We start from the raw sequence: 16,414 nt of genomic DNA, 5'->3' as shown, positions 1-16,414 counted from the left end.
AAGTGAGCACGCTTTATACAGAAGGCATTGACACATATACAGCTGTGGCATCACTGATTTTACAGATATAAAAATACGAATGTTTTTATTTTTCAAATAACTACTATCGTAGGTTATAGGACAGACAGGGTAATGCTGTGTAATCCACAGGAAAAAAATCTGAGTTGCAACTCAGAATAAAGATCTGAATATCAAAATTTCTGGGTTGTGGCAAGAAAAGTTGAAAGGGAAATCCCATCCTGGAGAGCACTGTTTTTGTTACTGTCTCTTGGACAAAGTCCATCTTGTTTAGCAAATGGTTCTGTGCCTTGACACAACTCAAGTGATCTGGGTGAAGCATGCTGCGAGGGAAGGTCCCCTGGGATCCTCTGCTAATTGATTTCATCAAGTTCAGGACTTACATCTGAGCTGATCAAGGATCAGTGAGCCAGGGGCAGTCAAGAGTTGAGAAAGTGGAGAGGTGCCTGAAGCCTCAATTCTCACGGTGACACGTGCAGCAGGGATCTTGGTTACACGTGAAGATTGTCACAGCCAGAACAAGCTAAATAAAATTTCTGCCTTGTAGAGACAGTTCACATAGCAGGTATTAAGCTTATTAAGTGAAGAAGATCCAAGTGACGCTATCTACTTCTGATCTAATTGTTCTCCAAGAGAGATAGCGTTTTAATAAGCTTGCAACAGCTTCTGCCTTTCAGCAAATTAAGTAAGTGGGTCATTTCTTCCTTCAGCTAGCTTGAGGGTGAGGGGAAACTGTCACTGCTAAAGCTAATGCAGCTTTTATTCAAGATTAGAGCAAGGGATCTGTTGAGACCTTTTTTTAGCCTTGGTGTGCTTGTAAGGCACACAGCCATGGGAAGAGCTTTGAAGACATTTTTACTGTAAGAGTTGTACTGCTACATAGGAAAAAAAAAAACCTTCCTGCTTCTTCCTATGAAAAATATTTACTGTACTGATATTTATAGCAGGCAAAATCATTTCAGTGCTGAATAAAACAAAGCAAGAGCAATATTTCATTTAAGTTTTCCGAAAGAATCTGTCTGCAAAATATATTTTATAGCAAGTACCAGAAGAAAAGGGTGAAGCTGACTGGGAAGTTACCGGTTAATTTCTGTGTCTTGTTTACCTTTTATTGAAATACAGCAGAAAGGGTTCACCGTTGTCCTATAGCAGGGATGTGTGATTTTCTGAGCATGATAGTAAGAATTGCCTTGTGATGGGGAGAGTCCCCAGCCTTTTCACAGTTATTCCACCCTTCCTTTGCCTTCAAAATTGCCCTTTAAGGACATGAAGCAGTGAACATCAACTGTCATGTGTCCAGGGTGAAAGAAGAATCCCAGCCCTTTCCACTTCAGAAGAGCTCTGCAGTGATGGCAGTGTCATACAAATCATGCAGTTTCGCCAGAGTTTGGTTTCTTTTGTTGGAGAGTTAGTGCTGAAAGCAAGGATCTGGGTAAAATGGCGTAAGGATCATCCAGATACCAAATATCATCACCCTGTGAGAGTGATGTTGGGAGTCTTGTAGCTGTGATGGTTTAGCTCCTGCTGGTAAACAAAGCCTACCATAATCGGTGCGATGGCTCTATGCCCTGGCAGTGGTGGAACAGTACCATGCTGATGGACACCCTTGGCTGTCCTTGGGAAAACAGGGCTGCTTATGCAAAAGTAAAATGGAAATTGAGGGCTTTTTGTTGGTGGGGATGTTTTTGTTTAGTTTGGGGTGGGTGGTTTTTTTTTAATATAGGTCTGAGTACAGTATTATCCTTGCTCTCAAGTCACAGCTTTTTGCTACAAGTGTAGTTTCTTCTAGAAACTGCCATAAAGGGTCTGAATGGAAACTCCAGCTTCTGGTGTGACTTTCTATGGTAGGTGAGCAAGGTTTTGACCTATTAAAGGTACCATCTTACAGGTCTACGTTGGGTGTTGCTTTTAGAAGTGTTTAGCTACAGATGACTAGATACCTCCATTAATGGGCGGTTGTATTATTTCTCCTCCTTGCAAAGACCATTTGAGGGAAGATCCTAAGAGAAGATAACCCTAAAGGAGAAGCACTGCATCTCACCCCCTAAGAGCAAGCGAGGGCAGCCAGCACCATGAAAAGGAAGCTGGCTCAGGCTAGCCCATATGAAATGCTTATGGCAGGGATGCTTGAAGATCTGCCTTTCTGTGCAGCGTTAGGAGCGTCTCATCTCTGGCCCAGAATCTTCTCTCGAAGGAGCCACCCCTTCTGGCTTCCATGGACACAATTTGCTGTTTCTGAAATACCTGAAGCTGAAGGAGGGCCTGACTGGCAGTAGTTGCTGCGTCACATCTGCCTGGTATCTATTCACCAAGGAAGTCGGGCTCCTTGCTTCTAAAATCCTTTCTGTCTGGGGAGTTTCAAATCCACAGTTGCTAGAGGTGTCCTGCATCCCGGGCTGCTTAGAGGTGCCTCAGCTCCCCTGCTTGGAAGCAGATCATCGCTCTCATCCCGCCAGGGTCAGGAGCACACACACACAGAGTGTTACTGCTGCGTGACACAGCACTTTGTTAGTTTGCCTGAAAGGGAGCGTGTGTGTGGGGGGAATCTGGGACTTCCAGTTGCCAGACTCTATTTCACTTACCAGCCACACAAGTACAATCACGTATGGGCTGTGTAAAGCACATACCTGTGGCGTTTCTTGCTCTTCAAATGATGTTTTAAAAGAAAATGATGAACGCAGCTGCCTGTTATGAGGAGCCAGCTCTCCTAGGGATGTGTAGCAGCCCTCAGGGAGCAATACTTGCACCCTGCTTTGCAGTACTGGCCAGGTTTGTAGTGCCACACAACTGTCAGAGTAATATTTTCAGTAATTTAGAGCCTAGGCTTCATCTTTAGCTAGGGTAGAGAGCAGCTTAATGTCGCTAAAGGTAACTCCCTTTCCTGCAGACTTGCTGGGGAATTTGGGCATTTCAAGTTTGAGAAAGGCCACCTGCCATGAAAACGTGTAAGATTAGGTCTGTGGGATTGAGGGAAAGAGGTCTGGAACGGGTAGTGTCACCAGTAACTTGAAGCTCAAACAGTCGCTAGTTGAGACAGATCACCTCCTAGTGATTAGGGAAATGTAAAAGATGGCAGCAGAGACACTACATTTTTTTCCCAAAGACTTTTATTAATAAACACCTGGAACATTTACGAGTTAACTATGGGCCTTACCTTACATGGAAGTATTGCTTTATTTGCTCTGCCTCATCTTTCCCAACTATCTGAATGTCAGCGCATCTACAACTGTTGTGTCTCTCCTCTCTCCCCACCTCATTTTCCTGCATAGTGGCATGTTTACAATCCACCTGTGTCATACCAACGAGCACCACTCCATGCACAAGAGTTACTACACTGTCATGGTTTAACCCCAGCCGGCAACTAAGCACCACACAGCTCACTGTCCCTGCAGCAGGATGGGGGAGAGAATCGGAAGAGTAAAAGTGAAGAAAATTAACCCAGCCCAAACCAGCACATACACTAACATAGCTCTGTCGTAGCCTAGGTGCTGGGCCATGGAAAGAGGCTCCTGAACACTCTTGCTGTATGATTTCAAGTCAGATGCAGGATCACCAACTTCTCTCAATAAATAAATTTTATCTTCTAACAGGTTCCAGTGTAGCTTAAGATTCTGAAGATAAATAAAAGAAAGTCTTTTAACATGAAGATTGGCCCTTTACTGAAACAGCAAGATGGACAAGACTACAAATTTAAACCATTTAGAAAAGTAATACTTGAAACGGAGGAAATACTCCCTAGTTAGGGGTGTCCTCTGGAGGGAAGCACAGAAGAGACAAAGGTAAGTCACTGTGTGTACATACCTACAGGCTGTGTAACAGACACATGCACATTCATCTGGAAAAGTGAGGATATTGCTATATGATGTAATTAGCCTCTATTTCCTCACCTGCTCTTACTGGAGGGGGCCTTCCTCACACTGTGCTGTTATCCATTCACTTTTAATGAAATCGTCATCTCAAGTCATGTAAAAATGAGAAGACAACACTACTATGAGCTTAGATTTGTTCACGTCTAAACTGCATTAAACTTCCTTTGTACTGAAACAGAAAAAGATTTAAGAGAATCTCGCTGGGTAGTCAAGCCTCATTCCCTTTGGTACTCGCACAAGCTTAACATGAAATAAATAAAATTAGCATGCTGTCAGGGCAAGTTGTTTTACAAACACAAGTGTTTTGATTTAAATACTAAGGCCTCCACATTCATTAGAGGATTAAATCCTTAAACACAGGGGTTAGTGAAAGGATAAAGCTCATTTGTCTTCTGGTTTTCAAACCCCAACATGGCAAGAACACCACAACGACAACACTGGCTCCTTTCTTCCTCCCTTGGAGGCTCCTGATTAACAAGCACTGAATGGCAAGTGTAGCTCCAAACAAGTGCCCGAAATAATGTTTAGTCAACAGTATTTCCTCATCCTTCAATAGCTTCTAGCTTCCAAAGTTTTCTCTAAAATAAAATAGTGGCAAGTTAGGACACTGCAATACCAGGTGCCATCCAACACATCACAGCAGTCTGTCAGGATCTTGATTAAAACTAAAGTCACACACCAGAGACAGGTGATCAGAAGGGTAATTGAATGATGGCAGCCTGTTGGGCCCAATTTGCTCTTCAGTCAGCAAGCCCAGGGCTGAGTTCACATTCAAGGCGTGCTGGGAATACCAGATATAATCCAGCGTGTGCCGGCACTCTCCCGATGGCCGGATCTTCCAGGTGGTGTATGGGGGCTCCGACTGCCCGTCGGGGCTCAGCAGCTTGTACGCGCTGTTTAAATTGAGGCTGGAGTTGGAAAATTCTCTGTAGACCTCCTCAGTTGGCTCCGCGTTGAAGTCTCCGCAGATGATCAGAGGGATCTTTGCACCTTGGGTAATACTCTTCAGGTTCTGGAGAAGATCACAGCCTTGCGCTGACCGAAACCTCTCCCAGCCAGTACGAGCTTTCAGGTGAGTGACAGCAATGCAGAACAGCCTTCCAGTTTCATTGCACTTCAGCGTCTGAGCTATGGCCACCTGGTTGGTCTTCAGCTTCATGGCAGTTAGCCGGATGTTAGCGCTGTTGATGAGCTCAAAGCGGTCTTTGAGGAAAAACAAGGCGCAGCCATCCGGCCCGTTGTTCTGCTCCACATCTAGGCACGGGGACCACGGCTTCGGGAAGAAAGTACACTGGTAGCCGAGTCGGCTGAGGAGTGGCTCAAAGGTGTCAAAGTAGTGGTCGACTTCTTGCAGGCACAAGATGTCAGGCTTGTACGCGAGGATTTCCTCCAGGATGAGGCACTTCCTCTCCTCCCACTTCAGAGCTTCCATGGGGCACTGAACGAAGTTGTCTTTGCCTTCTCCAAGAGCTGAAATTAGCAGGGAGGGGGAGAAAAGAAGAATTACGCATAGCTAAAACGGGCTGTCTTCTCCAGGTTTTGCAGAGGCCAGCAGCAAGGCCCTGCTCCAGGGAGCCAGCTGCCACCTTGCAGCAGCCCTGCACGAGAGCGGGCAGCCTGGCATGGTGCAAGAGGTTATAATGGGAAGTGGCATGAGGCTAATGTAAACTGATGTAAAACGTGTACATCAGTTTATGTGCAGGTGATGGGTTTTTCAGTAGCTGCTGACTTTTAAGGGTGCCAGGCTTGCTAATGGGTGTGAGAACCACTTCTCAAAACACTGAAGTCTCTCCAAAAAAATTACATTCCCTTTACAGAAACAAGTTAGATTAAAGACTTCTCCCTCTTCCCAAAAGTCACTATGCTGTGGCAAGTGCTTCCACATGTGGCTGCCACAGCTTAAGACTAAGAAAAAATGCAGCAGGATAGAAGTGACTTTAACTGCAGAATGTAAAGGCAGTCTCTATGTGGGGGATTTCCCACCCTGAAAGATTTTAAGATGAGGCTGTTGCATAAGTCAATTTACAGCCCGGATTTTAGGGGTCTGAGGAAAAAAAATCAGTTAGAATTAGCTTCAAGAATTAAGAATTCCTGTAATGGATCTGAATCCCTGAATAATTCACTGATAAACTAGTTGGAAAACTAGAGAAGCTTTACAATGAATAAAACTTAGGGAAGGATGAGTCTTTTCTGAAGGTTAACAGCTATTTAAAAGTGAAGGGTCACAGCTTTTTGAATATACTGTATTAAGACAGGCATTCAGAGCTACCTCTGGCATCACGGTTGCACAGAGAGACCTGGTTTTCCTTTCCTACAGAATGGAAGGCAAGCCACCGTTTCAAGTGCTGAAAATCTCCCCCACGGCCCTTGGTCAATTGTGCCTCACACAATTCACCCCTCTGCCTTTGCTCTGCCAGTGCCAGGCACGCCTAACTACAGAGACACGCCTGCAGTTACAGGCCTTACTGCTGCATTTGATCTTGAGGTCACACCTTGAGCTTAGAGGCAGCTCCTACCTTGGGCAAGGATGTTCCACTGCATGACCCGAATGGGGCGGTGGTTAGCGGCAGTGTTTTTCCTCAGGTCCACAAAGTCCCTCTGAAACCGGGGTGGCCGTTTCTGCAGAACGATCTGACATTCCTCCAGCAAATCCTTGGGGTCTATAGGATCCAGCCGTGCTGAGTCCGGCTGCTCCAGGCAGTCCTGGTGCTGGGACACGGCACTGCTGCTCAGCGTCTTGGCGAGCGCGCTGTAGAGCCGGCTGGTGCTGTTTCCCATGGAACACACTGGAAAGGAAAAAGAAAATGGTTAGAGATGTCCACCGTGACTCTTCTCGCCACTCAGGTGACTTACAGACAACCTTGTTACAGCGCCAACGATTTGTGGTTTGTGCAGGAGCGTGCTCCTGAACCTGAGATAAAATAAGGATACAGAGGTAGGGTTAGTTCTGTCCACAGTCTCATCGCGTTTCGCTTATTATCAGGGGCTGCTAACCTCTGCAGCATGCAAACCGACTGGTTTAAGACATTGTGCAGGTGTCTTCTAAGGGAAGGAAGGAGTCTTTCATCCAGAATAGCAGGGCCGAGATTAACTTCTGCACATGTTGTAGGAAACAGAATAGAGTGCACTTTTCCCCTCCTCACAGAGGGGGGAGCCCAGCAGGTAGACAATTACTGCCTGTTCCTTATTTCATGTGCAGCACTTGTCTCTAAGGAGCAGCAATGGCACTCTGCACAGCTGGTACCCTGTGCCTACTTGGGATGCCTCTGGGCTGTGGGCCTCCTGCCTGCAGAGCACTCATTCCCTCAGGTTAGTGTTTAATAGGAATCTCGGATCACAGCTTCAGTTGCCCAAAAGCAGCAATGTCAGAGAGGGACCTGGGGGTGTTGATTGACAGCTGGCTGAACATGAGCCAGCAGTGTGCCCAGGTGGCCAAGAAAGCCAATGGCATCCTGGCTTGTGTCAGAAATAGCGTGGCCAGCAGGGACAGGGAAGGGATCTTACCCCTGTACTCAGCACTGGTGAGGCTGCACCTAGATTACGGTGTTCAGTTTTGGGCCCCTCACTACAAAAACGACATTGAATTACTCGAGTGTGTCCAGAGAAGGGCAATGAAGCTGGTGAAGGGTCTGGAGCACATGTCGTACGAGGAGTGGCTGAGGGAACTGGGGTTGTTTAGTCTGGAGAAGAGGAGGCTGAGGGGAGACCTCATCCCCCTCTACAACTACCTGAAAGGAGGGCGCAGAGAGCTGGGGATGAGCCTCTTTAACCAAGTAACAAATGATAGGACAAGAGGGAATGGCCTCAAGTTGTGTGAGGGAAGGTTTAGACTGGATATTAGGAAGCATTTCTTTCCAGAAGGGGTTGTTAGGTGTTGGAATGGGCTGCCCAGGGCAGTGGTGGAGTCCCCATCCCTAGAGGGGTTGAAGAGTCGGGTTGACCCAGCGCTGCGGCATCTGTGGAGTTGAGAACAGTCAGTGTGAGGTTAATGGTTGGACTAGATGTATCTTCGAGGTCTTTTCCAACCTTGATGATTCTGTGATAACGTTTTCACGAGTGCAGAATGGCCAGATGCTTCTGCTGGCTTAGACCTCGGGATGTGGAGCGGCGGAGGGGGTCCCCCCAGCTCCCCTTCACACCCCTACGCTCCTTCCCCTCACCCTCCTTTCTCCCTTCAGCCTGTCCGCTCTGTGCCCCAGATCAGCAGCCTCCTGTGCACCCTGCGGTCCTGCAGCCCTCCCCAGGGCCCAGCAGCCTCCTGCTGCTTTGGCCATCTTAAGCACACGTCCTGCAAAGCAGCAGCTGTCCCCCAGCTCTTCCCATTCATGCCTGCTAGCAGTTACCCCCTGAACCGTGTTGCCTGCAGAGAGGTCCCCCCATCCCACACAGGGTCACAGCTGCCACAGTGGGGGTGCGTATGTCCCCCCACACTCTGTATTGCCCTTTGGCTTACACGCAGGAGGCAGCTGCAGCCCTCTCCCCTTAGCAGGGGTCAAGTAGCAGAGCCGGGCCTTTCAGCCCTCACGACTACTGCGCTATAAATACCTCCTTATCCCACTGCACAAGAGCACAACCAGGACCCCTGTGCAGCTGCAAATGCCCAGAGACTTGCTTAGTACAACCACACAGCGTACCTAGCGTTAAGGGCCACATTTCAGGGGAGCTGTGGAGGAGTCTGCACCAAGTTTATGATATTTCTCCACATCTCCGCAGTGAGTCCTTGGCATGGCTGTGCATGCCCCAGGATCTCTTCCAACGCTTCCTCAGGCGGAGGGTTTTGCTGTGAGGTGCCACCCCTGCCACAGTGTGTGGGGAAGTACTTGAAAGCAGGCTGCGTTTGCACTTCTCCATGCGCGGTGCTCTGCTCACCAAGCGCACCTGGACACTTGGTTTCCCTTCAAACACAGGTAGGAAGGGCAGCGCTTACACCACAGCAACTGGCACAAGAGGCAATGCTGACAGTTTCCTTGTTGCTCAACTTACTTACTCTGAACGCATTTTGCAAAGGTAATCTTGAGCAAAAGAACTCCAGTGTTGCATTGCTGTTGGCCCACAGCAGTTAAGAAAGTTTATTTGTACCTCTGAGTTACTTAAAAGTGGAAGAAACTTGTCATCTCACGCTCACATCTTGCAGCAGCTTTGGGGTGCTACCCAGCACACTTGCGTGTTCAGTCTTTGCTAGCCTGAGCTACGGCATTACCAATTGTTAAGAGCTCGTGACAGACCTTGGCTAGAGGGGAAGGCAGGAAGATAGAATCCTTAACAGTTCAATAAACATGCTTAGAAGGAGTAAAAGAGAAAAGAAAGACCCTGCAGCAGAAACCTCATGTGCTTGTCTTTAGGAAAATGGGTACTTCTAATGACACTAAAAAAATACTTGCTTTAACGTATGTTTTGTATATGTAAGCCAGTAGAATTGTGCCTTTGAACAGTTCTACGAAAGTTGTAAATTGGGAATTTGAATTGGTTGTAGGACATCTCTCCCCACCTCTGTCTCCATCCTTTTAAAGTTTAAAGCACCAGGAGCTCCTCAAACTGAGATGTGAGCTTGGGCTCACAAGCATGAACATCCTTCTAGGGGAACTGTGCTTAAAGCATTTCAGTTTCTGCAGTCTTTCTTAGTTTACAATTCTTGTCAAGAAGCCAAATACTGCTGAAGTAGAAGAAATGCCATTTAACAGTGAGGGAAGCAGGCCCAAACACAAAATCCCTAAGCAGGACCCTGACACGGCTGCGAGGAGCAGGAACAAAAGCACACTCTGTACTGGTTACCGACGGGTCCAGCTTACGTGCTACCAGGCAGCCATGCAGAAACCCAAAGAAATCAATAGAGCTTTTAATGAAACCTCCACAGGGAGCTCCTTGCCTATTTTTGGGGTAGGTACAACCCATAGTTAAGGGCTGCAGCTGGAAAGAAGTACACAGTGCTTTCTACTACCTCAGGGAAGCTGTCAGCAGCCGAGTACAGGCACGAGCCCTACACCCTGCACAGCTCTGCCCCCAAAATGCCCACCCCTGCCCTTCCCCCTGGCACAGCAGTAGCAGGGTGGTGGGAAGCCCACGCGAAGGCAGCGCCGTCTGCACTGCCCCTGCCGTGCCACGGATGAATGTGGCTCAGGCAGGGCTCTCCAAAGGAATAATGGGGAGTTACTCCACTCCAAGAAGTCATTACAAGAAAGAGCCCAGGCTGCTCATTGCTTGGCCTGAATCAGACGGAGGATGTTGAAAGGGACAAGAGAGGTGCAATGCATCTAGAGGCAAAAAGTCTACCCTAAAGTGCTTGAGCAGCTTACAGTGGGATGAAGTCTAAATTCAGTCAAGCACCTGCCAAGCTGCAAGCAAAGTCAGAAGATTGTCTAAATTTCATCATCTCTGGGGTCATGGGGTATCCAGCTCTTTATGGGGAGTCGGGCATAGCCTAACCTGCACAGGATGCACTGCAGCCCAGATCTGACACCTTTTAAAGACAGTGATGTCTCAGGAAGGAAAAAGAGCTTCTGTCTTCTGAGAGCCCAGGGAAAGTTGGGTGAAAGAGGGCCTGGGCTGTAAATCAAACCCTTTCAGGCCTGTTGTAGGTGGCTCAGGAGTCCTTGGCTCAAGGGGCACTCCTGTGGTAAAACTCCAGCTTAAGACAACTGATAGACTGCACAAGTATTTGTCCCCAAAGTGCTGAAACAGCCACAACAGACTGAACCGTTCATCAGAACAGGGGCCAGACCAGCAACCTGAAGACTGAAACTCCAAACACAAAATCCATTTGTTATTTTTGCAATGCTTAACATGTCCGTGGCAGTGAGGCAAGTACAAGGTCACCGTTCTGAGATCCTTACAGTCCAAGTTAAATGACCTGTAACTTGCTGGGATAACATCTGCTGCCAGCACTGTGACACCGCGGTGCTGGTGTAGGCAGAGGAACAAGCGGACTCCTGAGCTTGCACTTTAGCAGTGGGTGGTCAACATGGAAGCGATTCTCTCGGTGCAATGTTGCAATAGGGAACACCAGCTCAGCAATTACTATTCAAGGTGCTTAAAGTTAAAAAAAAAGCCTTTCTCTCAGCAAGGGTGGTGCCTCAGCACAGTAAGGGCAGGGGAAGAATTTAAACTGTTCATTAAACTTCAGAACAGGGTGCAAAGCTCAAGGTTTCTTGTGTCATCCAGCAATAGCACAGGAGAGATGAGCTTCTAGGATCTAGGCAACGAGCAGTCACAGACTTTATTTTAAGGACTTTGCTTCAAAGATGAGGGTGCAGCAGGGTGCAGGCAGACCAGGGGGGCGGGGAGGGGTGTCGGAGCCAGGGCCCTTACCTTTTGGCTAAGGTGAACAGCATTCTGGTTCCCCTTCCTTTCACCTCCGACCTCCCAGCACTGCTTTTGGCGGAGAGCCCCCACCTTGGTCGCTGCAGGGCGCAGGGCTCCACCACACCTGCAGCCTGCTCTGTAGTTGCATCAACCTCCACAGGCAAGGAGGGCAGCTGAGCGGCCCCAGATGCCCTCCCTGCAACCCCAGTGCTAGGAGGAACTTGGCACACACCATCCCCATGTGACAAATCCTATGCTACAGGGTATCAGACTACATGTACAGCCTTGTTTGGGCCAGCTGCAGGACTGCAGCCCCAGGCCACCCGCATTCAAAGCAGCAGTTGCTGCTGCTTGGAGTTCGAGTCCTGATTTTGGCAGCTGGGCCAGTCTTACCCACTGGGGAGTTGGGATCTTCCCACAGGGATACGCAGAGCTCATCAGAGCGGGGGTAGTGCTGCCTAGTCATCAGGCACCACCAGAAAGAGGAGGGAACCTCAAATCCTGCCCTGAGTGATACACAGAATCTTGGCACAAGCTCTGGAAACCCTTCTCCTGAGCGCTCTCATCGTGAGCTCGACTCCGCCACCTCGTAGGCACATTTGCTCCTCTGCCCCATAGCTCCGTGAAGCTTCACTCCTGCCATTTGTCATCCTGGCCTGGCTTCAGCAGGAGGAATGGCAGCACCCTGCCCCAGCCCGGCCTGTAGACCCCTCCTGTAACAGCACACCCTTCACCCCAAGCCCAGCTGAGGCCAGCGGACCCCCTCCCCACCGGGTAGGTATCACAGCCTCAGACACCACCCAGGCGCTGTCGCAGACACCACCCCTCCCACCCCCAGCAGCCTGGGGCGAAGGTGGCCGCTGCCCCAGGTATCCCGGGGAGTCTCTCCTCTGGGGAGCGGGTTTTTAGCCTCAGTCGGGACAAGCCGCTTGGCCTCAGATGCGGCTTAAGGCTGGATGTGACCCGCGGGGGCCCGGCGGGCGCGTCACAGCTGCGTGCCAGAGTGACCGTCCTCGCCGGGGCTCCAGGCCGAGCGTGTACACGCCCTGACACCTTCCAGGGTTTGGGAACCAAGAACGGGGCGTAATCCTTTAACGGTACAGGCGTGTAGGAACCCGACAGCTTCACGTAGCCGCCTGCCGCTGCCTGCCTGAGGGTGGCCGGGGCTTTTCCCACGCGCTGTCTCCAGGGGAAAAAACCCCCACCGTGAGTCAGGCACACCCTACCCGGATCGCAGCGCTGCCAGAGGCGGATGGCTCAGCCAGCCGGCGGCGGGACGCAGACACCGGCACAGTTACCCCAAGAGTATTCGGGTTCATGGCGAGCGGCCGGCCCGCCGGCGGGCACCGGCTGAGCCCCAGCCCTGCCCGAGCCCCAGCCCTGCCGAAACCCTCCCGCCGCACCGGCCGGGTGCCGCTCGCTCACGCTCGGCAAAACCCACGGCCACTGCCTTAAGAGCTCGGTTCAATTTTTGGGCCACGGCACGGCGGCTTGCGAAGGAACGGGTAGACCCGCCGCTGCGAGAGGAGAACCCCGGTCTCTCCGTTCGCCTCCGGTTACCCGGAGCGCGCGTTCCCGCAGCCTCCCGGCTGTGACACCACCCCCCCCCTCCCCTCCCCTCCATCCATGCATCCATCCGCCCGTCCTCCCGGTACCCACCTGCGCGGGGCGGCGCCCCCGGGGCGGGCGGGCTGCCCACCGCCGCTGCTGCTGCCCGCGGGGCGGCGGGGCCGAGGGGCGGCGGGGGGGGACCTCGGGGCCGCGGCAGGAGGGCGGCGGTGGCAGAGGGGGCGCAGCAGAGTGCGGGCAGCGCCGAGCAGAGGCAGCGCGCAGGGCTCTGGTACATGCTCCCGGCGGGACAGGACGGAACAAGACGGGACGGATCGAAGAGCGGCTCCCGCGCCCGCCCCGCGGCGGCGCTTATAGAGGCGGCGGCGGCGGCGCCCCGCGCGGCCGGTACATCCGGCACCTACCACCCGCGCCGAGGGGGTGTGGAGACGGACACTCACACACACAGACACACCGCGGGAGCCGCCCCCCTCACCGAGCCCGCCCGCGGGGACCGCTGCCGGCCCTCCCGGCGCAACGTCCCCCGCCCGCGGCAGCGGGGCAGGCGCGGACGCGCATCTCATTCCTCCCCCACCCCCCCCACCCCCCCCCCTCGCTGCCACCGTGGTCTCTCCCGGCGGAGGTTTTCCGCTGCTGACGTTGGTGGGGGAGCGTTCCGTTCCCACGGACGTCACGGCGCGGGCGTTGGTGGCCCCGTGACCTCCCCCCCCCCCCCCCCCACCCCCCACCCTTCCTTCCCTCCCAGGGTCGCTCGGGGTGGTTCAGCCGTGGCTGTCACCCGTGGGGCAGCGCGGAACAGGCCGCCCCGGGGTCCCCTACGCTGCCCTGGAAGGCGAGAGCGTGGGAAGCCCCACGCCACCGCCCCCGTCCCCCTCGCGTCTCTGCGCCGGCGAACGCGGCTGTGTCCTCAAAAACACGGGCAGAAGGGAAGGGCCATCCCCCGCCGTGGCTGACCCACGCGTGGCATCCCTCGTGGGAGCCTGTGAGGCGCTGGGCGGGGGTGGTGGTGGTGGAGTGAGCCCTTATGGTGGGGGGGTCTCGCTCCCAAAGCAGGGAGCTGGGGGTCCATTAGCGGGGTGCCCATGCCCCGTGTCCGCTGGGTGGGGGGGCTGGGCGTGATACATGTCACGTTTGCTCGTGGCCATGGTTAATAATTGTGCTATAGTAGCTGTAGGTACTGCATATACGGGGACAACTACGAGGTTCTGAAGCCTGGTCGAAGACGACTTTGAAGGGTGGTCGAGTTGACCTTGATTAGCGATAAGAAGGTCATCAAGAATAAGCTTTGATCTCCAAACCCTACAAAATAAGCAGAACATCCTGGGCCGTAATGACAATTTCTGGCATTGTGTTGAGGATGAGTTACCGGACAACCTGGCAAAGTGACTATTTGATTACTTCACTTAGCAACAAAACTAACTTTAGAGTGTCCTGAAAGTGAGCTACCTTCATTATAATACTAAAAAACACACCCACAGGTCAAAAAGGCCCCTGCCCAGGTTAAGACCCTTCCCCTGAGCATGCGTAGGAGTAGAAGCATTATGTAAGACATATTATAATTGTATGTTAATCACTAACCAATCAGTATCTAATAGGTGTGTTTGGAAAAGTACTAACCTCTGATTTTTGTGTATAAAAGGAGCGTGAAAACCTGCTTGGTTTGTGGAAAAGTCCACGGAGCACCCAGGCCTGAATAAATACAATCTCTCTCCTGAGTGTGTGAAGATTGCACACCAGCCATGAATCCGCTTTTCAGATAACAGGGAGACTCCGGCTTCCTCGGCCTCAATGCAGGTACCACCTGCAGCCGGTCAGAACAGGCTGGGCGTGTGCAAAATGTGACTTTTTTTCTGAAATGTTGCATATTTTATGTGTTTGACAAAATGCAGAGGTCGCTCATGGGAGGTAGATGCCTTCTGTGAGGGGAGAGATGCTGCTGTGGGAGCCAGGCCAGGCAGGCACGTGGTGTTAGACCCAGGTCTGCTTAAAACCTCCCTGTCTCACCCCGTTTTCCCTCAGACTTTCCTTCCCCAGAGGACTGGGAGTAGGGCACGACAGCTGATCCCTGCATTTCAGTGTTTCAACACCACTGTCAGGGTGTTTTTCTTCCAGCTTGCTTCCTGCTCAGCTCAGGGTGGTTACAGCCAGCCTCCAGAGGAGAGAGGCAAGAGAGAGCAGTCGTCTCAGCTCAGGAGAAACGTGGACCGGGCTCCACCACCAAGCAGAAGCCAAGTTTTGGAGAGGGTCTTAACTTTGCTCTTCATCTTTGCTCTGTCAGCATGAATTTCTGGCAGGCTGCCTTTACGGGTGATGTACAACCTCTTTCTAAGCTGCCAGGGAAGGAAGTTTCACAACCCCTCAGAGCTCCCAGAACACTGCAGCTGCTTGTGTTGCTGGGCACGTGTGCAGGCACGCCTTGGGGAACGCGGGAAAGGGAGTTTTCCTGTCTCTGGGGACTGAATCAGCCTTCTGGGGCTGGAAGTGAATGCTAGGTGTCATCAGAGAGGTGGGACCCCTCTTTTCCAGTGGGTTGGTGCTCTGATGTGATAAGAGCTCTGACTTTCTAGGACAACATAGGTGCTTATCTTTGCTAAGCTTAACAGGCTACCCTGCTTTCCCCAGTGCATCTTGTCTTGGCTCTGGGAGACACAAAGGGCGGTTGATCACTGCCCTTGTTCTAGCAGCCCTTTAATCTACTCTTGGTCTTTTTTTGTTTCCCCTAGAAAAAAGAAACTTCCTCCAGATCATGTCTTCTGAATCTTTTTTTCTTATTGCTCTCTCCTCGAGCCGCTCCTTGCCTGCCCCAGCCCAGGAGCGAGGTGCTGTGCTTCCCCACCGTGTCCTGTGCACAGCCCTCCCGGCACTCAGCCCACCACGAATTTGCCCTTGTCTCTTCTGCGGCCATGCTGTGTTACTCTCCATTCCAAGTCACAGACCTTTGTATTTGCCAGGTCCTTCCCTATGGCATTGTTGCCGGGACGGCTCGGATTTTTGTAGTGCAAGGGTCCCTGCAGTAACTCTTTTCTCCCCTTTTGAAGGCGGGTGCATCCTTTGTCTTTCTCCTGTCACCCGGGACCACGCTTCTTGCCTGGTTTTTGGAAGGTACTTGCCAGAGGTTCAGAGATGACTTGGGAGAATTTCTGGAGATTTCTAGGATGATGGAGGTATCTGTTAGCTTTCTTTCTGTCCATCCTCTACTTGCTTCTCTTCCCTGCTTCAGACTTTTCTGTGTCTCCCTCTTGTCTCTAGAGCTATTTTTGATGCCTTGTACCATTCTGATGCTTTGAACTCTCTTGGCTCTGACTGATTCCAGTTATGAGCCACCCTGATTCATCCCTGAAGGCTCGTGCTAATCTATTATTCTCATCTGTAATTTTATCTATCTGTCTGTCTTTGTTCCTCGTTTCCTTTTTGATTATTAAAGCATAGATGGTGGTAGTCTCACAAGACCTCTACTGAGTGTTTTTCTCTCTACGCTGCTTTTCTATTAAAAGAAGAGGGTAAGTTGGAACATGTATAGAGCTGCTGCAGCTTCAGAGGTGGGTCCTAGAGCTCGGTGCTTAAACTTAGACCTGGCTGTTCGTAGGCTTATCTACCCCTCCTTAAGGAAAATGTTTGATACTCTAATGATAAAATGATTTCAAATGAAGGTAACTAAA

At 51.2% G+C, this 16,414-nt stretch overlaps 1 protein-coding gene across 1 annotated transcript; it reads right to left on the bottom strand.

Moving 5' to 3' along the window:
* On the bottom strand, positions 1–13,155 carry NOCT (nocturnin). The gene is made up of 3 exons (XM_074867321.1): positions 12,846–13,155; positions 6,404–6,673; positions 1–5,357 (listed from the first exon to the last, which is right to left on the bottom strand). The coding sequence occupies exons 1-3, from the start codon at positions 13,030–13,032 to the stop codon at positions 4,522–4,524; spliced, it is 1,293 nt and encodes a 430-aa protein (XP_074723422.1). The 5' UTR covers positions 13,033–13,155; the 3' UTR covers positions 1–4,521.
* Between the last annotated feature and the right edge of the window lie 3,259 nt (positions 13,156–16,414).

The sequence above is a fragment of the Strix uralensis genome, chromosome 4, assembly GCF_047716275.1.
Source record: "Strix uralensis isolate ZFMK-TIS-50842 chromosome 4, bStrUra1, whole genome shotgun sequence".
Lineage (NCBI taxonomy): Eukaryota > Metazoa > Chordata > Aves > Strigiformes > Strigidae > Strix > Strix uralensis.
This window is presented reverse-complemented; position numbering and strand designations above follow the sequence as displayed.